The sequence below is a fragment of the Cydia splendana genome, chromosome 4, assembly GCF_910591565.1.
Source record: "Cydia splendana chromosome 4, ilCydSple1.2, whole genome shotgun sequence".
Classification (NCBI taxonomy): Eukaryota; Metazoa; Arthropoda; class Insecta; order Lepidoptera; family Tortricidae; genus Cydia; species Cydia splendana.
The window spans coordinates 9,984,685-10,011,071 of record NC_085963.1 but is presented as its reverse complement, the minus strand read 5'-3'; the positions used below and the strand labels follow the sequence as shown (position 1 = coordinate 10,011,071).

At 35.8% G+C, this 26,387-nt stretch overlaps 1 protein-coding gene across 2 annotated transcripts in view; it reads left to right on the top strand.

The window, feature by feature from the left end:
- LOC134789818 (adenylyl cyclase-associated protein 1) overlaps positions 1-26,387 on the top strand; it is a 62,942-nt gene that overhangs the window by 26,179 nt on the left and 10,376 nt on the right. For both annotated transcript variants that reach the window (XM_063760468.1, XM_063760467.1), the window contains exons 2-6: positions 10,214-10,452; positions 18,947-19,032; positions 19,253-19,635; positions 22,206-22,352; positions 25,537-25,709. In XM_063760468.1, the coding sequence (XP_063616538.1) occupies positions 10,214-10,452; positions 18,947-19,032; positions 19,253-19,635; positions 22,206-22,352; positions 25,537-25,709 (1,028 nt within the window). The remainder of the gene's footprint in view (positions 1-10,213; positions 10,453-18,946; positions 19,033-19,252; positions 19,636-22,205; positions 22,353-25,536; positions 25,710-26,387) is intronic.

Sequence of the window (26,387 nt, the reverse complement as noted above, 5' to 3'; positions counted from 1 at the left end):
TACAGTAGGTAATAATATGTAGTGTCTATGTTGCTTCCTATACATATAATAATTTACTGCAGACATACGTTTCCCCAGTACCTGAAGTACCTCATCTAATTACTGATGAATATTGCTCATTCAAGAATGCAATGACTGTGGGCTTTTAGAACTTGACCGCATCATTTCATCTTGTTTTAGATGCAAGGTCGGGAACATGTGAATGAAGTTGATGACTGATGAATCACATTGCACACCCTCGCCAAAATATCATCCACGTAAATTGGACATAATGACAACCCATTATATAAATAGCACTAATTATCTATTCTCTGTCATTAGTAGTGTCTTGATACAAGGAGTGTGTTCTCTGATTAAGCTTGGGTAAGCGTGATCAATAAAAAAGAATGTAGTGCATAAAACTGTTTGTTTGAAATTTTCCTAGTTGTAAAGGGTTCTGTTAAAGGAGGTAAAAAAGTTCTTGTAGGGTTGATACTTTTCATATCTCATGCTCTGAAAGTGGGTCGTTGTTGTTCTAAAAGGTGCGCAGAAAGTGATACGTTTATGCTCTAGCGCAGAAAAGTGGTGTACTCCTCTGCGTCCCCGTCCCACGAGGCACGAACAACTGGGTGGAAACAAAATGGAAAAATAGTGTCTTTATTTCCTCGCCTGTAACAATTGGTAATTCTTTAATTTTACTAATCCCACGTTGATCCTTTTTTTTTTATAAAAAATGATGTAAGTAAATTGTTAAAACAAATTATTCTTGATTTCTTTCGTTGAATTCTATTTACTCGATTTCATAAGGCGGGAACCAAAAGGAATACACCAAAAATATTTTTTTTAACCTTACACTTGCGTAAATGAGCAAAGGCAGATTCTTATACAGCCACAGTTAAACGTTTGTACGATATTAAATTGGTTTTTAAAGTTATTTAGCACTATATTCATGAAAATAAAATAAAATACAAGATAAAAATTTCTTATATCATTAATTAAATTGTTATTTAATATTTAAAATACTTTTATTATATTATTAGGTGGTGCGACGCACCAAGGTCGCGGTACGGTCCGGTAGTCTGTGGCGGCTTTTAGAACGAAAAAGTATAAAATTAAAAAGTAAGAGGCAATCCCGCTGATTTTCGTACTACAATGAACAAATCATTTTAAAATTACTGCAGTTTGTTAAAAAATGTGTGTTTTCGTAAATACCTATTGCAATCTAAATGATTTTCGCTAGGCGTTATTAATCTTTACACATGTAAAGTCTCCGATTGCAAGTAAGTCCTAAGGTAAAAAATCATGGCTGTAGGTCTATTGGGTACTTCAATTACTGATTTTGCGAAATTGCCTTGTCTTGTGTGGTTTCCTCGCATTCGATATGAAAAGTAGAGTGTTTAACTCGGGTGAAAGGCACCATTTCCGTCTCGGACTATTGGCGCTCTCACTGCGTTCGAGCGCCAAACTACCTCGACAGAAATGGGTGCCTTTCAACCCTTGGTTAACAATCTACTATTGTAGGCTAATAACACTATTACAAGAATATGTTAAATAGAGTATAAAACGTTTCGAATACTTTTAAGGTTTAACGGAAAATGAGTGATTTTCCTTTTGTGTTAAACGTTGCCATTGTAGTATACGAACTGGATACGGTTGGGCGACCAACGGCTCTAGTTTACAGGATCTCATTTTGTTGGCTATTGTTGGTGTATCTACTGATGTGTAAATTTTCTATACAGTATTGGTTTAATACTGTAACAATGTTAACATAGTTTCATTTAATGTCATTTATGTATGTTTTTCTTTAAACGTAACCAGCGTAGTTACTTGTCGGTTTTATTGGTCCTAAGGCATAAGTTTCAGCATATCAAATAGGTAACATAGAAATAGTAAGAGTTAAGACTAGATAACCTGTTTTGTAGCGTTTTCTAACTTGCTTTTATACTTATTCCATCAATTCATCATACCACACCTGAGTGAATTAAATAACGAATGCTATCATCGTTCACTGAGAAAACTTTTGACAGGTCTTAAGTATAAAGTAGAGAAAGGGTTTAATTGTTTGTTGTTTGTTGCGCCCTGCGGCATTGAAAACGGGCGTTATTTCTAGCTGTCATTTATTAAAGACCGCTTTAGTGTCACATTTGTGGGCCGGCTTGAATGCTTTATTCTGACCTGGCACGGATCCCATCTCATGCGTAAATATAAACGTGAATACTGAAAAGCAACATTGAAAACATTCATTTTCCAGTGTGCTTCGTTTTTTACCTACCATCTGCATAAATTTATACAAACCACTATACATACATAAACGTTTCAATATTACCTCATTGAAAACTTACTGATTCTATGTATAAGTGATTTACTCGTACAAAGTGTCAGTAATCAATTAATCATAGTTTTTCATGAAATATGCTTTGCTTAAATTTTTTATCTTTTTAAAAATATGGTCAAGTAATACAGCGTTTAAATGTTGAAAAGTAACTTTAATTTTAGGTATTCATAAAGTAATTAAAATTTCTGCTGTTAAAGTAGGTAAATACTTTACGGGTTTAAACTTTTGCCGCAAAATTTCCAACTGGAAGTCGTTAAAAATGTAGAGTTACCTACAGACGGGTGCGCTTCTTAAAAGGTGCCTGTTGTCCAAGTATTTTAACGTATATGGAACAGGCTAAGAGGCTCTTACTCATTTGCGTGGCCTTGTCAACCCTCAGCCTGCCGCCATAACCGCGGCCTCCTCGAGAATTAGCGCATGCAGCTTGTTAGTCGACCGCCGGTTTACAAATTGCCATTATATTTTAAAGCCGCGTTTGATACGCAAATCTGACACCTATTGCATATTTAGTTTGTATTACGTCATAAGGTTCAATTAGATACGGGGTTGCGAATAGGGATTTACGCATTCATGTTTAACAAGTAGTAAAATAAAATGCCGCGTCGACCCCGAAAGTTAATGGGAGAGAGAATGACGTTGATGATGAGTAAATCTCGCCATAAAGAAAGATGGAAGGAGAAGTATAAGTACGTACATGTATTATGTATATCTACTTCATCTATCTTACTGGGTGTGACATTAAGGTAGGCGAGACCGGGACTATAAAAACAGGTACCTGTTTGCCATTACATTACCATTGCTCAAAATTATAGAAAGTAGTGGTTGTCGTCGTTAATACCCAAAACAAGAGTGCTTACGAATTATCGTATCGTATCAGCGTCATAGCAGATCGTATGGTTAAACACGTTAACGTTGAGAGCGTTACCTACCTAACATGGACGACCATACATATATGGATGTGGCCAACCTCAAAAGCCGGTACGCGGCATACCCAATGACATCGGCATGATCGGCACAACAGATGTTATCTACAAACTGTAAACCCTCAATCCCGCATGTGTGTATGTATGTATAGCTTTGTTAAACTGCAAAAGAAGCACACGAGTCTCTGCTTTTTCTTTAACTTAACTCCATTAAGTTCTTTAATAATACTTAGGTAACTCAAAATTAAAACCGTTTGCGCTACTTTATCTTTTAATTATCTAAACAAAACCATTGGGCGTGGCTTTTCTTTCAACTTTTCCATCGTAGTAAAGCTTTTAACACAAAGGTTCTTTCTATTAAGTTTATTCAGAATAAAAAATACAGCGATTTTTTGTTTACAAGATAAAGTTACCCTATAGGTACTTTCACTTATACGGTGTGCGGTTTACCGTCGAGCTACGGTTACTATTTAGCGCTTTGTGGTCGCTGGGCCAGTGAAATTATTCAACCCACTGGATGTCATTTAATGATGCAGCAGGGTCGTCGCTCGCCTATTATACTCATTCTGCTTCGAGAGATTTAGACTAGCATTCGTGAATTCAGTAGGCATAAACTTAATAGTACCTTCATAATAGGGTACCTTTTTGAACTCGATCATAAGATTCATAAGAGAACACAAGTGCATATAAGAGTTTAGTATTACCATCTTCAGAAAGTCAATTTTTCTTTTAATCTTACAAAATGAAAATCTGCTTAAGAATATGATCACGCGACTCGAATTTCCACGCCGGTGTTTAACACCACACAGTATTAACGAACAGTATTAACGAACACAACATGGCTTGATGGCTATATATACAATTCTACACATATTTACATTGAGATTTCTGGCAGCGCTCTTCTGGATTAATCGCTTGGACACGGCGGCTTTTTCCCTATTCGTTGATAAGTCGCATTTCCTCCCTCTCTGGCATTTGGAATTGATGTACGATTTATTTTGTACGGTCGCTTCTATCTCTATTGTTAGTAGGAATAGATTATGTATTGAGGTTACGTTTAAAATAGTCCACTCAACTGGAATCTAAATTTAAACGTTACTCATCAGCTGACTGAGAATTTGTTATGATTATAGAGTGCAAGGTCTGCCCTCCTAGTTAGTTTATGTTGTTGGAGACTGTTTTAAAATGTATAGGTATACCCCCAGTCCCTTGAGAACAGCTCGTATAACAACGTACGAACGTGAGGTCACGCTTTTAATTCCGAGATTAATTTGAAAAGGCAATGAATGAATTATAATCTCTTTCATGATGATGCTCTCCTAACCGATTTCGGCCACAGCGACTGTGTGCTCTTTCATACAACATGACCCGTATTCATTGCTCTTGAGTGTAACGAAACCAAACAGTAGGTAGTCTATTATTTGCACTTATTTGGCTCCGTTAATGGGTTACTCGTGTAACTAGATAGCACACCTTAATTAAATTAAGTACCAATTAATAGATGTACTTCCGCTATGTTAAGATGTTTGAGGCAACACGTGAAACTCGGGTCGTTTCTGCTAGGTTCAGGCAAACCGCTGTGTGCGGTATCCTGTTACCTACATATTCATAGTAGAGTACTTTCCATGTGTGTGTAAGTACTTCCAGTCCGTGTACTTGGGTGGATTTCAAAATCCAGCGAAAACTTATGGTTCGGTCTTTATAAAAAAAACTAGTAGGTTGTGCGAGTTGCAACTTTTTTATATGTTTTTAAGAACTATTATCTTCATGTTCCTTCAATTACCAACTCCAATAACTTAATAGTTTTTTTATATAAAATGTTTTATGTGTCTAAAGTCATCACCGTCTACCGGAAAAATCTGAACCTTTTTGTTTGCAGTGAAAATTATAGCATACCTATCGTACGATTGCGATTTTTCTTTTACTTATATCTTTTCCATGTTGTTGTTTAACACATGAAAAAATATGCAATAATTCCTTCACCGAGAAAGTACATTTCAAAATATTTAAAATTTTGTCACGAATATTCGTCAACACCGTCATGGTAATGTCAATGTGAGCTTATCTCCGTGTATGAACAACGAAATACCGCTAAAGGTCCTTGCCCTATTTTTCACTTTAATATAGAATGCCAAAAATGATTTCACTATAAAGTCACATGATTGAATCGTGAGAAATATTACGAACAAATTTGTAAAACGTAGTTTGTCACAACAGAGCATCATCACCGTTATGCTTTGGTTTAAAAAAGTTACAAATGATATATTAGAAATAATTATTGAAATGAATGGCAAACTACATGAAGTTTATTGTGTAGCATAGACATTAACTACTATTATTCGTATTCTAGAAATAAAAACAAGAAACTCTCAAATCGTCAACACCATACCCATCATCACCGGGAAAAAATGACGACCGGTGATGATTTCATGTGTATGGTGATGACGGTTCTCAGAAACTTTTCTAGTTATTTTGCTATAATTCATTATGAAATTAAGCTGTATGTTTGAAAAACGTTCTCTATGTCTTCTAACACTATATAATGTCTACCTTATAAATGTAGAATAAATGTAGAAGAAGATATAACTATTTCTTTCACACTAGAGGATGCTTAGTTTTTAATTAACATTTTGACTGAAGTAGGCAAAATTTAGGTAATTTAGAACTTAGAACATACAAATGTTTTTTTTTTTATCATCTAATAATGTATATCGTGCAACTTAGAGTCTGTAATTGCATGTTAGTCGTGTTAAAACAAAGTATTTAAACAAGCAACATATATTAAGTTTTAAGCGACCATAGGCTACGGTATCGTGATGGCTTTATGTTTTTTGATAATATTATATTAATTGATGTATATAATTACAGCAATTAATAATTATACCATTGGGTAGTCACCGGACCCAATACCTAACATTTTGTAACTTATGACATGCATTACAAGTAGGGGTCTTGCAACTTATAAAACACTGATTATATATTAATGTTTAGCTATTAAACAACATATATATGGATATAAATCATTATAGCTATTTTTAAAGTTAATTAATAAAACAACAAAAATACAAACTTGTGCAATGAATCAAACTACCAAAAAAAAGTAATATATCATAAAAATTAAGCTCATTGGTAAGCCAGTAATTTTATAATATGACATAAATACCAAGTTATGCAGTAGATAAAAGAAGATGCGGGTTTAAACTGATAATAAGAGTACAATATTGTTAATATGATTTAACATTGAAAAAACCCAAAAAAATAAATGAATACATAAATTGCCTATTTCGGAACATAAATTATTTAAAATTACACAATAAAAATACTTGTTATATATTTATTTATATGAATAAAATGTATTTTTTATAATTTTCTAAAAATAATTTATGTAGCTAGTCTTATGTTCAAAAACATGTTATTTGTAATGTTTATTAAAGTTCTAAAGTCTTACAATTAAAAAAAGTTTTTGTTTTTTTAATACGTTTTAATACATATGTAAATCATTACCGTACATGCAGTGTCATTACCGTCTATAAAAGAGTCATTACCATACCATGGTTGTCATCACCATCTTGCGTTTTTATTTTCCGAAAGCGATAACTTCAAATATAAGCCACAAATGATTGTATAAATACCATACATATCCTTAATATACAGCCCCCCATTACTTTACCCAGCTAGAATCGTGTTAAATTAAACATTAAAAAAAAAAATTTTTTGTATGGTGAAATTTTTTGTGCTGAAATCCACCCACTTACTCAATTATTGTCTTAAATTTCTGTTAGTCGACTACATAAGTCCAGTGATTTTATCATCTGTTAGTATGTACTCGTAGTTCTAGAGTCATCAAGAATTATATTTTCTGTGGCTCAACTCAGTGACCATTACCACTAGAAAGCGGTATTTTTATTAGGACACTTTTATTTGGAATTTCCATACTAAGTAACGTAGCCTAGGTTAATAGCTCTTGAGTGTTTAAGCGTTAACTCATAACCGTATTACGATCATTCAAATACACTCCCAGACTAGTTTAGCAGGTAGACTACATGGATGAGTGAAAGAACTCTTTTACATTTTAATCGCCATTAGTGAGTCATTAACACCAGCACTCGGACTTGTTATTCGAGACGACAAGAATTATAGAACAGAATAGTCTAATTTAATTTCTTAACGCTTAATATCATTCAAAACACATTAGCTCTATTGCTGTGGAGTAGTTAATGAGAAGAACTCTTATTTATATTTAACTGGCATTAGGTTAATTACTTTTGTGTAAGTGTAAATAATAATCGCATCTGGCAAATATTTTTGTTATCATAATGGGACTGGCTTGATTCCTGCTATACATACTCGTAGCTAGTATGACTATATACATACATAGTATGTTATACATACACCGGTAAACCGTAAACCACATTTGAACGTTTAGAAACTAAACCAATAAGAAAAATAGATTTTCCATATCCCGATCTTAACGGTCTTGTTGAATGATTATAACATAACATAATAAATATTTTATCTCGACTTAGCAATTTAACTTGATTTTAATTGTAAAGTGTCGGCGATTAAAGGATCGTCAAAATGGGTCAAATGCTAGGTACGCGTAACCGTGTACTGTGACTTGTGAGGCACAAGCCAAGGACAAAAAAGGCTCGTGTATAAATTAAACACGTCGTTTAGCCACACTCAGCACAGGCAACTTTGTTATCTACTTACATTTAACAAAGAAAACCTTTTCAATTCTAAAGGTCTACGAGAATAATCCTTTCTAAGTACCTATTATTTCTGCACGAGCAGCAGATTCTGTAATTTTACTGGTGAGGTCTTTTATATTTGAATGATCGATATTCAATTTGGACTTTTTCGGATATATTAGAAAGATGAAAGCTGCCTACTTATTATATATAATATAGTTAACATAATGTTCAAAATGTCGAATGAAAGTTCAAACAATATATTACCAACACATAACGGCCATTTTTTTCAATACGGTTTTCCAAAATAAACATGTCTTTTATTTCGACATGTTGTTATCTCGTAACTCATGATAATGACTTACCGGTAATATTTTTATCAATCCTATCTTTTGTGGATTGCCGATAATAGCCAGCAAGCAACCAATCATATCTTTCAAACTCAGGTTCACAGATGACTTTTACAAGTTCTACACTTCATATTCGTAGAAGTGGCCGAGTTCTGCAGGTGTAATTGCGTCTTTGTAATTTGCGTACCAGAGTGTTTAGTTCTTTGTGAGTGAACAATGGCGGAGGGTGAAGGACCTAGTATACAAAGAAACATGAGACATTTAATAGAAATATTTGAAGCACGGAACAATATTTCCGGGGAAGAAGATATTGCGGATACTGTCAATACAATCTTAGATGATATGATTGGTATGTTTAGATTTATATATTTTTAGGTACATTCATTGTTATTAATTTATATTGTACCTACCTACCTATGTTATGTAATGTTGTGTATTACCTACCGAAATGTGTTATGCATAACATAATTATGAATAGGTCACGATAAAGTATTATATACCTATTCTGCCGTGAAAAAGAAAGTTAACATATTTACCTACTAATAAGGCGGTGTATCTATAGTTTTAAGTTATGGTTTACTTTAGGGTTTAAATACCTAGTTTATTTTGGAAATATTACAAATTGATACCGATATTCCTATTTTGGTGTACGGTCGTGATTTTATTCAGATATCTGTCTTTGACATTCTGTTATATTTTATCATAGTAGTTCTGTTTTTTTTATTTTGCAATATAGCCACATGTAAGGAATACACTTTATCCACATTAGAGAATAATGTTCCCGTTCGGTTGACCTCGTTCCCGAGACCCCTTAGTGCTCATAAAAGTACAAGGTGTCCAAGCAAACTTTTACACGCCTTATAAAGGTGAAATTTATTACACCAGTAAGTAGTATTACACTTGTGGGGTACATATTATTACATATGTTGATTTTCATTGATATATGAATACCTGTGACAAATTTCCCAAAGTGTATGTCTCTTTAAAACTTTGTAAATTGCCAGTCAGTAGGTATTATGTAATATATGAGATGGTACCTGTCTCGTCTAATGAAAAGCAAAGTTGATGCATACATTATCTTTGTTGTAATTACAAATGTCTTAAAAATTAGCAATTTACTGCTGTAAAGTTAAACTTGGGAAACACGGGATAATGTAGAAATGATTAGTGATTAACAATATGAAATCAATATGAAATCATTTTTAGGCTTTCCAGCTAGGAGTATATTTGGAAACCTTAGTTGGTATATTTGGAAACTTTACGAAAAATGGTTGGAGGTACTTGTTACCTTAGGGTTGTGTTTAAATATACAAACATTTGACTGTGTCATAGGTCACATCATACACTGTCTGTATCTGGTCTGCGTCTGTAGTCTGTACACTGTCTATTTAGAGTCTAATAGATATTTAAGTACCTACTTGGGCTCGGTTAGTGCCATCTTACGCGATTGTGATGTGAGTCACGCACGATGTGATGATAAAGTTCTTGAGTCATCGACAAGAACAACACGCCCATAAACACTACTAAATCTTAATCGTTTGCAATTATGAAGTGTACATTCCTGATTATGTATGACCTATCACTATAACAGTGTTGTTTTTGTAATTGGGATACTGAGTGGAAATATAAAACTATAAAAGATACAAGGATAAAGAATAAATGATCTATTTTTTGTGACAACTATTTCGGTACGATTAAAACATTAAAAGTGTAAATTATAAAAACAAAAATGTTCATTTTAATGTAGATTCAGTTTCGTTCTGAAATCTTTTTATTATAGGTAGGCACTTAATGAAAAAGAATCGGAGCAGGTAAAGTTCCTTGATCCTATTCCTACACACGTAATACCCTTATGAGATAAAATATTCCAATCAAATGCTAAATAAAATAGCGTGGCGCGTAGACAAACTTTTAAATGGCATCGTTTTCTAACAGGCGGTGAACCCGAGGCGACAGCTGCAACCTACAGCCCCGCAGCAGACCTCGAGGCTTTGATCGAGCGGCTGGAGCGAGTGACCTCGCGCCTGGAACGCCTGCCGCAGCTGCTGCCGCGCTCGCCGCCCGCCACCCCCGCGACCCCGGCGTCGCCCGCCCCCTCCCCCGCCCAGCAGGACGAGCCTGACCTCATCCTTACTGACAATATGAGTATCAGCGGGTTCCAGGACATAATACAGGTATGTGCTGTCACTAAACGCTTCTGAGAATATTCTAGATTTTTCATCAAGCGTACCTACCTACCGTACGTAAGAGGTTAACATCCATATATTTCACTCTGCTCAGACACTTTCCTGGATAGACTATAATATTCATACATAAATCTTAGATGGAACAACAAGAACAAGTCGCAATGTCAGCCTATTGTACGTGAGATTTAACAAGTCCATAATGAAGAAAGGGTTTTTTTTTAGTTGTGATCCATATATTGACTAATGGCTTCAAATAATTACGCCTGCAAATAAATGCCTATACAAAAAATTACGACTATCGAGTAAATTTTTGCAAATAATGCTTCCAATTAACATTGTAAATTTAATTAATATATAATCATAAAATAGGTAACGCCTCTGCCGATTAAAAGCTGAATATATCTTTTCACGCCACTGTTCGGAAATGTGGCAATAAATGGTCTAAAACCAAGCTGGAAAGTAGGCAATAGCTGTAGCACCTGAACCACCACTACTTCAATGTTTCATTGTTATCATCATCTGTCATTGGTGACGGTTCGCTACAGCAATGAGTATCGTTTAAAACATAAAAATCAATAAAAGGTCTTTTTTGGCGCAACATTTCCTTCAAAAATAAAATTAGGTTATTTATAGGACCAATTTCTTGTTTAAAAAAAAAGAAATGTCAAAAGCATTCAGTTCATTTTTTTTAACAATTATCCATTCAGTTCACGCTTAAGGCGTTTTTTACTTTTGTAGCTGTTTGTGGTTTTTTTTAGCTAAAACGCTTCTAAGTTTAGAGTCGATTTGAAGCAAATAACAGAAAAACGCCTCTTAAAAGTGATAAAAAAAGTAAAAAAGGCGGGATCTGAAAATACTTACTGAATTGGATAGTGTAAATTATGTTTTACTAAAAATACAAGAAACACCGTATCTACGCTCGCTATAAAAGTGAGTTCTTCTAGTGAAGAAAATGCACAGGCAGTGGCTAGTAATTTGCTACCAGAGAAATCGCGGGCTAGTACTTATAGTTATGCAAATGTTTGCTTATTTCCTCGCATTCGTCGTGAAAAGCATCTATGTAATTCCTCGGCCGGAAATGCTAAAGATGGACTCGTATTATTTGAGGGCCTCCACTAACGTGTCGGCCCTCAAACGCACTCGTCCATCTTTTAGCGGTTTTCCGTCCTCTCCTACAATGTACTATTGTGTACGTACATTATAATTAGTATGTAGGTACTAGTACACCGTACGGTACGTCTTAAGTATTACTTTGGTATTACTGATGGTACCGTGTAATCTCGTAAGGATGTCATAATTCACCAGTGCCTTTATCCTAAGCATAATATTTACCTACTTTATTATACCCATATGACAAAGCTTATCCGTAACCTTCTAGTGCGCAAAACATATGCATATGTTTATTTAATTCACGAATGTCATGGCCTTTCCATGTCGGGAATAGGTACACAATTTTTTTCTTGTTACCCAGAAGCTGTTATCTTTATAGCTATAATACTTTAATTAATCCTATAAAGAGAGATAACTCTCGTCTGCTAGAAAATGCCAATGTAAAATCCCGGGCCAAGCTGCAAAGTTGCCTCTAACAAATTATGTAGGTAGCAACGAGCGAGCTTTGAAGAGCGGTACGAGTAAGTATCTACTCGATAAATATTTAGCAATACCTCGGGATCGTAAACATAGCTCAATGATTCAATCGAAATAAAGGTTCGGGGATACATTTCATACATTTTATTGAGTGTGCTCTCCTCGGTGCGGTGTTCGGATGTTTGAGTAGAGCAATTAATCTCAGCCCTGTTATGACAGCGATAGTCGTCGCCACGCTTGTAGGGATAGGTATCGAGCCTTGCCAATATCCGTAGCTAAACTAAAATTAATTAGCCTTGGTAAGAAACTGGTCAAATATCCATTTATATAGTTCGGGAGCTAAAGTTGACGTAAGTGACGTAGTTTTACCTAATACGCTTTTTTGTAATATGAATTGATGGTAGGATGGTGAAGATCGCAAAAAGTGCAACAGACGCTCAATGAGGCTGGTTCTGTGCACACTGCATTGTTGAATGTTTTCCATAATGTATGTGTCTCAAGCTGAGATCAATAATTTCATCGAAATAAATCAGCGGAGTAGGTGAATTTAAATTCGAACGAGGATATTTTTTATTGAGTTAGCTATCAAGTCTATCAACGCTGCGGTTTTCGAATTATTAAATTGAGCAATTAGTCTCGGCTTGGCTTTAACGGGCTAGGCATCGATTGCAGGAAGTTCTGAGGCTCTTCCGAATCCGTAGCAGGCTCCGACTTGGAAATATAAGTTATGTATGTATGTATGTATGTAAACACTTTATTGTACATAAGACAGGTTAAATTACAATGAAACAAAAAATATATATAATGTACAAAGGCGAACTTATCCCTATAAGGGATCTCTTCCAGTCAACCTTATTATTATTAGTTATTGTTTTGATTAGAAAAATGACAATAAATTAATTGTTCTAGCCTTGATTTAACGAATTGAATTATAAATAATATACAGTGAAACCTGGTTAAGTGGGACCTGGATAAGTGAGAAACCTCTATAGCTGAGACTCATGGTGCGGTCCCGACACTTTAGCACTGAATTACCTCTGTTAGTGAGATAAAACGAACCTCTATAACTGAGATTAGTTGTTGTGATTTTATAGTCACATTTACCTCTATAATTGAGACAGAGAGTGTATTTTACCTCTGTTACTGAGACTATATTTATTAAGATTACATTTTCCTAATTGTTTTTTTAGAATTTTATACGAATTACCTCTGTATCTGAGATAACGTCAATCTGTGACCTCTCTAACTTGGACTTTATTGATCTGTTTCCGTATTCTTCCTAACTTTTAGTCTATCCACAAATCTCGCATTTGCTTAATTGTGTCTAAACGACTTTAAGTTTCATTTAGTTACTTTATGTAGTTAATACTATCGAAACGAAAGCTGAAATCTTGATAAGTAACAAAAATAAACAAAATTTCATTTAATTAATTTCTAAGACTCATTGCGCCTTCCGTCCGTATCAAATTTAATTGAAAAAATCTATCCTCCGGAAAATCATTCAAAATAAATTCAAAGAAATATTTAAATAGACTTAAAAAATATTTAGAGATATTACAAAATACCTAATTAATCACCTCTATAACTGAGATATATCCTCTATTCTCACCTCTATTAATGGGACCCTCTGTAAATGAGACAGAAATTTATTTGTACCTGGCTAACTGGGAGCCTGGGTAAGTGGAAAACCTCTTTAAGTGAGACAAATTTGCTCGTCCCTTGAGATCCCACTTATCCAGGTTTCACTGTACTCACCTAAATGTATTATCAATATTATCATTAAATACTTTTAAGTCTTGTCTGGTCGCAACAGAATATAGTGGCACGCCTATAATATTAATTACCTATGTTCTGGTTACATAGAATTAGAAAGGTAATATGTATCGTATATTTCGCTATCGCATTAACATTAATTAAACGTATTTAACGTCACTTAGCTATAATTTACAGCTGAATGCTAATTGCTTATTTGGAAACCAGCTCAAGGTAACATTCAAAGATCGTTCAAAAGATCTTTTATGATATTGAACTTGAATGAACTCTATACAATTTCAGCTAAATATAATTTTCACTGTGTTGCAAATTTGTTGTATGTTTTTTTTTGCGTTTTCACTCGTTAGACTTGAACAATATCGTCTACTATTTTCTGCTGCTGAACAGAAAGTAAATTAAAATTGTTCGGTATCGGCTCTAGCGTTTTCTTGTAATTATCTTTAACGATCGGCACGTCGCGACGTAAATTCGATGTCAAACGATATACAATTCGCCAAAAATGTGCAAATTAAATTAGAAGTTGTAACTTGTGTTTAAAGCACCGGCCACACCGCTGTTCAAAAGACGTTGACGCAGCAAAATATATGACAAAAACGTCTCTGCGTATTTGCTGCGTCAAGTTCCGGTGTGGTCGGAACTTAAATTAAAAGCTTAATGAAAATAGCCGCAGGTAAGAGGACATTTTCCTGTCATTTAAAGTCAAGATCACTTAAATAATACATTTCGTCGTTGATAGGGTTCCAAGCTGTTTCATTACTTTCGTTATAATTTGTTCTAAAGATTGTCATCGAGTTTAATTGTAAGTAGTAGTAACGAACGAGGCTTTAAGGCTACGTTCACACGGCGTAATTTTTCCCGTATACCGTACACGAGATTTTATCGAATATCGTAGTGACAGGAAAATTTGTATCGCAACCTGAAAATCGTTCACACGGCGTCTATACGAGAATATCTCGTATTCGAGACATATTTTTTACCGTATACCGTGGGGTCTTGCCACCGGGAATGCGAGATTCTCGAAACGATTTTATCGAATGCGATACTCAGTGGCGCTTACGTTTACGTTGAGTCGTTCACACGGACAAACTGGTTTCTCGTATATGAGACGCGCACGGGTGCGCAAATCTCTTGCAAATATGGCTGCCGCCCACTAGCTGCCCAATTTTGCTTCGACCCCACGCACGCCTTCCAAATGCCCGGGACCCCATGGTCCCGAGAATTTGTAAAAGACAGACATAATAATAATCATAAATAAACATATAAAAGAATTGGAATACGGGGATCCATGTCGGCGTGCACTCAACGACTGGTGGTGTGGCGGCAGGTAAATTGCATCGAATAGACGCCGTGTGAGCGGCTATCACGTATACGGGAATACCGTATACGAGAAAAAACCGAATGGATCTTGCGCCGTGTGAACAGACGTCCCGTATACGATAAAACCGTATGCGAGAAAATATCGAATCGAATAGTCGCCGTGTGAACGTAGCCTAAAAGTTACTAACAACACATACCCCTACATACCTACCGTGCGATTAATCATCGTCTTTCTTAATGCGATTTCTAGATATAAAGCAATAGTGCATGCATCATATAGTTACTGAACCAATAAATTTCATCTTATAGGCCCTGTTGGCATTTGCCATCAGGTGAGACCACTTCACTGGTCGGTCTCTAATAAAAAAATCCTCTATTTGTCTGCTTTTCATTAACATTAGGGTGCTTCAAAAAACATTTTTTTTTATTTTCTTACGGGGCACCCCCTTATTTTGTTACACTTATTATGCTGATAAAATACACCAAGTTTCGTAATTTTATCTCAACTACAAGGGGGTGCTACAACACTTTGAAATTTTTCAAAGTTGTATGAAATCCAAAAAAAAAAAGTATTTATTATTCAGAATTTTATTTAAGTATCTGGTTTCACACTATTTGCACATGTGATTTATAAGTTTTTAAGTAGAAAAACATTTTTATTTCTATTTTTTGTAATTTTTCAAAAGTAAGATTTTTTGAATTTCACCTAAAAAAATCATAAAAACTAGAAATAAAAATATTTTTTTACTTAATAACTTTTAAATCACACTTTCAAATAATGTGAAAACCACTACTTACATAAAAATCTAAAAAAAAAATAAAAATCTTACTTTTGAAAAATTATAAAAAATAGAAATAAAAATGTTTTTCTACTTAAAAACTTATAAATCACATGTGCAAATAGTGTGAAACCAGATACTTAAATAAAATTCTGAATAATAAATACTTTTTTTTTGGATTTCATACAACTTTGAAAAATTTCAAAGTGTTGTAGCACCCCCTTGTAGTTGAGATAAGATTACAAAACTTGGCGTATTTTGTCAACATAACAAGTGTAACAAAATGAGGGGGTGCCGCTTCTTCTAACTAGAGTTTGAATTTTTCCCATACAAACGTGAACCACCCTAATTAACATGTAGTCTGAAAACTATGCCTTAGATTTCTTTAAAGGAAATTCCGTTTTTAGGGTTCCGTAGCCAAATGGTAAAAAACGGAACCCTTATGGATTCGTCATGTCTGTCTGTCTGTCCGTCCGTATGTCACAGCCACTTTTTTCCGAAACTATAAGAACTAATACTGTTGAAACTTGGTAAGTGATGTATTCTGTGAACCGCATTAAGATTTTCACACAAAAATAGAAAAAAAAACAATATATTTTGGAGGTTCCCCATACTTAGAACTGAAACTCAATTTTTTTTTTCATCAAACCCATACGTGTGGGGTATTTATGGATAGGTCTTCAAAAATGATATTGAGCTTTCTAATATCATTTTTTTCAAAACTGAATAGTTTGCGCGAGAGAGACTTCCAAAGTGGTAAAATGTGTCCCCCCCTCCCCCTGTAACTTCTAAAATAAAAGAATGATAAAACTAAAAAAAATATATGATGTACCTACATTACCATGCAAACTTCCACCGAAAATTGGTTTGAACGAGATCTAGTAAGTAGTTTTTTTTTTAATACGTAATAAATCGTAAACCGCAATTTTATTATGTTACTTGCTGCTACGGAACCCTTCATGGGCGAGTCCGACTCGCACTTGGCTGCATTTTTATTTTTATCTCATTTTCAGTATGCTGCCAAATCAACACTCCTATTCCTACAGCCCTATTTTAATTTCGTATTCTAAAACTGTTGTGGATTTACGGAACAGAAATGTCACTTTTAACAGATCAAATACATTTTACAGTATCAAAACAACAAATTAAAATCAGAACGGGCTTCTAGAGCATTGTAGTAGTAACAATACGGCTTGAAATTAAATGTTAGGCGCGATGTTCCCACAAACGTATTTACAGTTTTCAACTGGCATTTTTCCTCAATGATTTCCTCTTCAACGCTTTAATGGTGAAGCGCTTAGATAATTGAGATCTTTAATCCATTAAACACGTTGAAAGGTAAAGCTCCTACAATATCGAAAAAATACTGAAAACAGTCAGGTACCTTCAACCGATATTATATCTCAAGATACTCGTACACCTGCGTTGGTATCGCTCTATACGAATAATGTAAGGGGTGTCCGGGAGCTTGAATCTTGACTTGAATTTTAATTGGAATTTCACGCTATTGACACTCGCGTCGTGTCTCACTTACTCTCTACCTACTTACATAGCTTTACTTTTGACGAAAACTCAAAATATAAATAAATAAATATTTGGGGACAATCTTACACAGATCGTCCTAGCCTCAAAAGAACTTGCTTACAATACTTGCATTACATTAAATAATATATATAGTTGGTCAAGCAGATTTTGTCAGTAGAAAACGGCGGCAAAGGGTCTAGCAGGCTAAGGAAGGAGAAGTGGCCCCTGTGACGAATATCGGATTTTTATAATGCCATTTGTTGGCTATCTTATAATATAGAAATACCTTAGCCCCCTATCTTGAACCGTCACCGAGATAATGTCAAAAACGTCATTTTATGGACACATTTTTCGAAGTCATTTTTCTCCTGAACTATATAAGGTAGAGCAATCAAACCAAATCATAGCTACAAAGAATGAGTAGGAGTATAACTCAGATTTTTTTAAATATTTAATTCCCTGTTAAAATAATTTTTAATTTTAATTTTTTTTATTTTTTATACACATTTAATTTTTTTTACGTATGTTGCACCAATTATATTGATTTGATTTTTTGCATGGTAGTTAGCTAATACTATTTGCAGTTTATGTGATTTTTGTCCATAGGTGTACCTTTACAATTACTTGTTGAAAAGAGCTGTCAATAAATTCTCTGACATTATAATCACTATTTTTTCAGGGAATCAAATATTTTAAAAAATCTGAGTTATACTCCTACTCATTCTTTGTAGCTATGATTTGGTTTGATTGCTCTACCTTATATAGTTCAGGAGAAAAACGACTTTGAAAATTGTGTCCATAAAATGACGTTTTTGACATTATCTCGGTGACGGTTCAAGATAGGGGGTTGAAAGTTAAGGTGTTTCTATATTATAAGATAGCCAACAAATGACATTATAAAAATCCGATATTCGTCACAGGGGCCACTTCTCCTTCCATAGCCTGCTAGACCCTTTGAAAAATGTAGGCGCGAAGGGATATCGTCTCATAGAAAATTTGAATTTCGCGCCTTTTTCTACTGACAAGATTTGCTTGATCATCTATATATAGTAAATGTAATACACATTTTTAATTTTTCTGAAACGTGAAATGGTGCAAGTCTGTCAAACTCCCCCACTTATTACAGCGTCTTAAGTATTTTCAATTTGTCAAGTCATGTCCAGACTTCGGAATTTCGGGAGCGAAATTAAATGAAGATGACGGGCAGGGAGTTCCTGTATCGATAAACTCAATTATCGTGGCTTTTCCCTTGTGGTCGTTTCAAGCTTTACTTTTACATACCTACCTACAATTAGGCATATTAAAAATATGAAAACTAAAGAAAATAATTAAGTATTAAGTTTTGTTATTCAATTTAAAATGTTTTTTTTTTTTAATTCACTCATTCTTGTTACTTTCTTCAGCGTGATGTTCCGAATTTTAAATATGATTGATTTAGACGATCGTTGCCCGAAGGTCAACAGTAGTATTATACCAGCTTTAAATATTCTCTATTGACGCAGGGTCCGCTCCGGACGTATTTGGAGCTGTCCAAAAAGATCGGCGGAGATGTCGCCACTCACGCCGACCTCGTCGGAAATGCTTTCCAGTAAGTTATTAACTGTATTCATTATAATTAACTGAATGTGGTGTATCATCTTGCATCTTACATAAACACAAATTTAATTAATCCAAGTTCCAAATTCAAACAATAACTTTGACATTGTTGTTTAATTGTTTTAGAGATTTTGATTACCTACCTACTAAACAAGAACTCTCCAAAATCCATCAACGTTGTAGAGCATGTTTAACGCGTAAGTTGTTTCCAGGGCTCAAATGCGCTACATTCAGCTAGCGGGCTCCCGCAGCAAACCATCGCAGAGCGAAGAGATGCAACTGCTGGCTCCTACCAGCGAACAGATTTCTGCCATCCAAGCATACCGTGAGAAGAACCGCGCCTCGAAGCTGTTCAACCACCTCTCGGCCATCTCCGAGAGCATTCCCGCTCTGGGTTGGGTGGCGATCGTGCCCACGCCGGCGCCCTACGTGAAGGAGATGAACGACGCCGGGCAGTTCTACACGAACCGCGTGCTCAAAGAGTGGAAGGACAAGGATCAGAAGCACGTGGAGTGGTGCCGCGCCTGGGTGCAGCTGCTCTCCGAGCTGCAGGCCTACGTCAAACAGTACCACACCACGGGACTTGTTTGGTCGGGTAAGTTAAATGCTATACATTACAGTGCAGAACGAAATGTTATCTTCCTTGAGGCAGCAGCAGCTTAACCGTACCTACAAATTACAGAACATCACATAACGCTGCCACTTTCGAGGTATGTAATATAGTTCCTTCCTGAATGTGAGTAAGATAAGATTCCCATGAATATTTTTAGTACTGACGGCGAGGTGCCTCATTGTCATATGTCCCAAGCGGATCCGGGTGTCCGTACGTATCCCTACTATTATAAAAACCGGACAAGTACGAGTCGGACTCGCCCACCGAGGGTTCCGTACTTTATAGTATTTGTTGTTATAGCGGCAACAGAAATACATCATCTGTGAAAATTTCAACTGCTAGACAGTTCGTGAGATACAGCCTGGTGACAGATGGACGGACGGACGGACGGACAGCGGAGTCTTAGTAATAGGGTCCCGTTTTACCCTTTGGGTACGGAACCCTAAAAATAGATCGGCAATATATTTTTCAAGAGTAGCGTAATATTATGTAATCTATCAAAATTGACAAGACAACTGCCATTAGGTATATACAAATATGAGGGTAGACATAAGGTTTTGTCGTCCTATTATGATCGCGCTTATCCACTCTTACCATCTTCGCAGAGTTACACAAAAGCTGTTGTGATATCTTGATGTCCCATTCGTTGTGTGCCGCGCACAGCGGTTCCCAATAAGTGTTGGTACTTAAATACAGATACGTAAGTTCAATATCGTAAAGCCTCTTGACTTGAGTTTACTATCGTTCAGCGTTGGTTATATTGTAACTGTAAGTAATAGGTTAGGTCTAGTAAGTTAGTTTTGTTTTAAAAAAATTGGTTATACCTATTAAATGTAATACATATTTATGGGATCATCTTATTACCTGTCCATCTGTCACATGTGGTCTACTCATAGGCCGTTTAAAACAAACGTGGCTATTTGGAATATAGCTATATGCAGTAATAATTTATCTAGACATCAATGTGGTCAAGAATGCTTTTAGTTTTAGACTCTAGATTCCAATTTCAAATAAGATATTGTCTCATGTTCTCATGTGACTATTGTGAAATATTCATATGAGAAGTATTGTCGTGGCTTTCTTTATACGTTATTAATTTTACATACAGCGCAGCGGTGAGGATACGACTGCTAATTTATTATTCAGTGAACAATCGTTGGTTTGTAGAGGCCGCACAATTTGCTAGCCTTTAGCTATTGATCCGTTAATACAAAAGCATTGGTTTCATTTTGTGAAACTAGATAATTACTGTCTCCATTTTTATGTAGCCCATTGCCCTCGTAAAATTTGCTGTAATTATTCTCGAACGCACCCCTGTTTCCTCCTATAATTTAATTATTTGAAACGATAACGATAGCTTTTGCGGTCGCTTGGTGTACATTTCCCTCCGTAGCCAAATTTAACTTTTCCCTCTAACCCCATCTATATAATAAATTGTCCGCTATATTAATTTTCAATAGAAAGTTTGTAGACACAGTTATAAACTTTCATTCGATATCGCTTCAAAGTCTGTCGTATTAGTTTAAAACAAGTTAATTGAAGACAAAATACAATATGTGTACAAATACACAAAATAGAATTTACCAATGATATTATATTACTTATACGAAACTTCGCCCTCTGGGGACTTGTGATTATGATTTTAATAATAAGTCTATGGTAGGTAGGTATGTTGAGTCTCGTGTGTTCTCTGTGTGTGCTGAAATACGTTAAAATTTTAAGCAGCATCGCGATTAAAGGGCGGGCGTACCGTTACCGGCTCGAGTACTCTCTCGAGTAAACAAGGTCGATGTACAGTCGCTAGACATAGTTTAGTTACCGAAAAATATGGTAAAATTGAATTTTTTATCCTTCATGTACCTATACTAAATACACAGCTATAGTTAAAATGGCTTGTAAGTTTGTACAACCTTTTTCTTAACCATGCTTCCCACCTAGAAATATGCGGCAGTATACACACAACCTACCAGTTTAGTAGCGTTATCGCATGTATACACACTGTAAAATTAATTACCTACCATAATTAATAACCTAATGTATGCTTGTAGCGTCGGGCGAGGCGTTATTATTAGTCCGATTAAGAAGGAAATTCTATTATACAGTTTCTAGCTGCGATATATTCGGCATGACTATGTACATGAATTTCAGATTTGTGTAGACTGTTGTTTGAGTCTTTTCTCCCCGATCGAGCAATAGCAAGCTCAACTGTTGATATTTTATCGGCAACACGCAGTCACGGTCCGTTTGGATCCGTATAAAAATGCCATTACATGTTGATAGCACAGTAAGCTCCACTTGTGCTAACAAATAACGGACCAGATTATTAAAGCGCTTAGATTATGTTGCCGCCTCTATCGAGTGCAAATGGGGCTCGATTTATTAGTAAAAATGTTTATTTACTTGTTTTTCTTCGGAAGTCCGTCAGATTCTGGGTGTTTGTAGGTTCCATAGGTTTCGAAATTGCTCCTAAAACAACTTAAAATTTGTATAAGTCTCAAAACCATCCCACAGTGAGTCGCCAGAGCCTAATATTACATGTATTGTTGACACAGGCAAGGGTGCGGGCGCGCCGCCACCGCCGCCCGGAGGCATGCCGCCGCCGCCGCCCGTACTGCCCGCGGCCGACTTCTCCAACCTGTCCGTGGACGACCGCAGCGCGCTCTTCGCCGAGATCAACCAGGGCGAGCACATCACTAGCAGTCAGTATTTGTAACCTTTCACCTACTATACCACATCACTATCTACACAATTAAACCCACTACACGCTTTCCCCCAAGGTGACCTTGCTAGATTTTCACCGTATAGGCGGTGATGTTCCTCCAAAATACATTGCGCCCCGACCAAGGTTAGAGTGACCTTGGACCGTCAGTAACATTTTGGTTGGTCACCTTGGCTTTACTGCGGCGGTAGTTTAACTACAGAATAGGCAGAATTAGGCTGCATTTATGCTATTATAAAAAAATACAATTTCTGTAAATTTAATGGTCTAAAGCAATTTTAGACAATAATACAGGGCGCGCACGAGCTGCATTGTGACTGAATAATGAACGTGGTGTATTATTGGATTGCCTCTCTGAAATGTCAACGCTTTTAAGCAAGGGAAAATGAAATTCGGGAAATTCACGCATGATATATAAAAAATGGATGCGCTCTAGTACGATGCATGAATTTGTTTGATGATTTACTTACGAAATCATATAACTACGAGTAATATAAGAGTGTCATAAAAATTATAATATTTATTACTTATAAGAGTTATAAGTATTTGAGTTTGAGGTAGGTTTTGAAGAAATATTAAGCAAGTTTTACATATTTCTAGAACAATCCAAAGTCCAATCGTATAATCTAAATCGAGACCATTCAAAAAATCTTCTTAAAAGATGCGACCTATGTTATGTCAATGTGTATCTGTATAGGCCACCAAGCTTGTTCGTTAGCCAGCGCGGGTCCTGTTCTGGTATTTTACGGCAGTTGTTGTTACTCGTACATCAAAGGAAACTTAGTTTTCTCTGTCGTTGAGCAACTAGCTCCCGGATTGTCTTGGGAACGGGCCGCGTGTGTTGTTTTGTTATTAACTTCTTACACATACATAGTTGCTAAAAGTAACAATGTTCGGAATTAACGTTCTTTTCGTCTTTGATCGCTTGTTCTGCTACATTGATTTTGCTACGTTTCGCAATCTAAAAATAAATTCTGGTATCCGATACGGCCATAATGTAATGTGATTTCGAATACTTACATTCTCAGAACACGGAAATTACGGCCTATTTTTGGGCTTTGTATTCAATTTATTTTAAAGGTTATATTCTTCGAGCAACACGGAAGGGAGGCGGCATTCGCACTATTTCCCCTCTGCCGAGGTACAAGATTAGCGCGTCAATCTAATCTAGCGCGGGTAATAAAACTAGTTGCACTTGGATTTTTCACTAGACCGAGTCCAGACGCGCGCGTGAACACTGCTGCACAAAAATGCCTGTTTGCTCGGTTTTTTGTTATAAAAAGAGGTCGGGGACATCAAATTTACAAAAAGAAAGTGTTACATTTGACATGTAATATTTTTTTTTACATATCATACGTTTAATTACATTCAAACACAATTATTATATTTTAGTCTCATGTAATTGTTGGATTTATCGATTTTGCTCGCTCAGTACAAATTGCGGATCGGTCGAGCGACAAATCCGACTTCTCATCTCTCAGAATACAATAACATACTTCAACGAAAATGTGTTAGTGTGCGTGTTGTGACACTTGTCACTCGTCCGTACACAAAAAGAGATCGAGGTTTGCAAGATTTGTCTTTGACGTGTGTCATATTCTATGTATTTGTGTCGTCATTACAGATTGGATTTTGTATGTAAGTGTGTGAGAAGTGCGACTGTGTGCACCTTTCCCCCCGCGAAAAATGGCAGAAAGATTTGTACGGTGAGATATCGCTTGGGCCCCTCCCTTCCGATGTGTCGGAAGCCGGTGTTGCTCGAAGGTTATATTTATATACTCTTAATATCTTTTATCTACACACATGTCATTAGTGCTCTATAATGCGTTCAGAAACCGTAGGAAATGACAAGCTTTATTACAACCAATTTTACTATGAGAACTTTCTTATCTGTGGTAGTAGGAAAATTTGTACTTTAATGTACATAACGGTATAGATTTTTGTAGGTTATGAGTTTAAATTTGGAACAGCAGTCAAAACTCAAGTAGGTCTCTATTCTAGTATCCATAGATATTAAAACAGTTATCGATACGAAACGTCAATTTAGTATGTTTTTTAAATATAAACCGCACGATATTTGATCTCGAGTGACATGAGAATAGGGACTTCATTCTTTTGTCTAGGAATTTAAAAAAACTACGGATGTTGACATGCGTGAAAAAAGTTTTCATTCACCGCCATTTGACGTACAGTTTATCTTTTAGTTAGTTTTAAGTATGTGTTTAGATAAAGTAGTGTATGTAACTATACATAATTAGGCATTAAAACACTCGTGTGATCCTATTAAGAAACTCACTAACGTTCGTTTCTTAAACCCACACTCGTATTTTAATGCCTCTCATTATGTAGCAGTCACATAAACTACTATTAAAGTTTTCCAACCCACAGACGTCATATACACTTATGGGTTAAAAAAACCGGACAAGGGCAAGTCGGACTCGCCCACCGAGGGTTCCGTACTTTTTAGTGTTTGTTGTTATAGCGGCAACAGTAGGGTTGTAAAAAAACGGTTTTTTTTTCTGACTTGAAAAAAAAAACATGAAAAAAAACCGTGAAAAAAAACCGTTTTTTTTCTGGACTACGTTTTTTTTTCAAAAGTATGAAAACTCAAAATTTGCAAGGCAGTTAATACTTTTATACGGTTGTTTTACTTGTTTTAGACTTTATGTTAACCAGCGCGCCAATTTAATTTAACAACTTTGATTAATAACAACATAAATGAAATCTGTAGTGGTAGTTATCGCAATTTACTGTTGGCAACACCAACGCCTCTCGTCGCCGCATCGGGGAATTCAGGGATTCCCCAAAAATTACTTAGTTTTAAGTTACTTATATAAATAAATCACGAAAAACCGTTATTGTGGCATATTTTTGTTCATCTGAAAAAAACCATGGTGCCAGGTTCTTTCATGTTTCTTTTTCATAAATTTGAAAAAAAAACATTTGTTTTTTTTTCTATTTGCAACTCTAGGCAACAGAAATACATAATCTGTGAAAATTTCAACTGTCTAGCTATAACGGTTCATGAGATGTGGTGACAGACAGACGGACAGTGGAGTCTTAATAATAGGGTCCCGCTTGTACCCTTTGGGTACGGAACCCTAAAAATGTGATGTACAATCGAAATAGCATTTTGTATATATGTAACGTACTGGTTTGTTCAGGCCTCCGCAAGGTGACATCGGACATGCAGACGCACAAGAACCCCTCGCTGCGGCAGGGCCCGGCGCCGTTCAAGGCGGCGTCGCAGGCGCCCAGCAAGGCGCTGCCCACGCCCGGCGCCGGCGCCATAGACAAGCCGCCCGTCTTCGCGCGCGACGGCAAGAAGTGGCTCATTGTGAGTATTCTACACACTGTTAACTTGGTTATTATCGAATCGAAGGAAATCCATGTCATTTTGACTTATAATCAGGTGAAATTGCCCAATTAGAATTGGGTCTAAAATGGAACATCACCTAAATTATGACGTAATCAATGGTTTAAAGGTCCACAAAAAAAAAATGTTTGAAACCCCCATTAGCCAATCGATTGTGGTCAGTTGATAAGTTATGTTCCAATTAATAAAAATCTCTATTGATTATGATATTGCGTATAGGATGCTTAATTATGGAGTTTCATCTTACTCCAAATTAGAGCAGCTCAGCTAGATTATTACCAACTCAGAGAAAACCGCAGCCCATTATACGTAGAGTTTAATTAGTAGGTCTTATCGTATTAGGTAGATCGCGCACTCGACGGCATTTCATGTAAAGTGGAGTTCAATAGAAAAGAATAATGTAATCAAACTAATTTACCTTCGTTTGTTCGTAATCTCGCATTTGCCTTTTCTATTGAACTCCACTTTACCTACCTACATATACTTTTATTTTGTATGTAATGTTGACATCATAAGTAAGGCTGCCTGAACTCGTGAAAATATGCCTTTTATTGTCAACTGTGAACATTTATAAACTTTTAAAATATCTCTTATTTATTGAACCCTTTCCATCCAAAACTGTCTCGCCCTCATGTGATT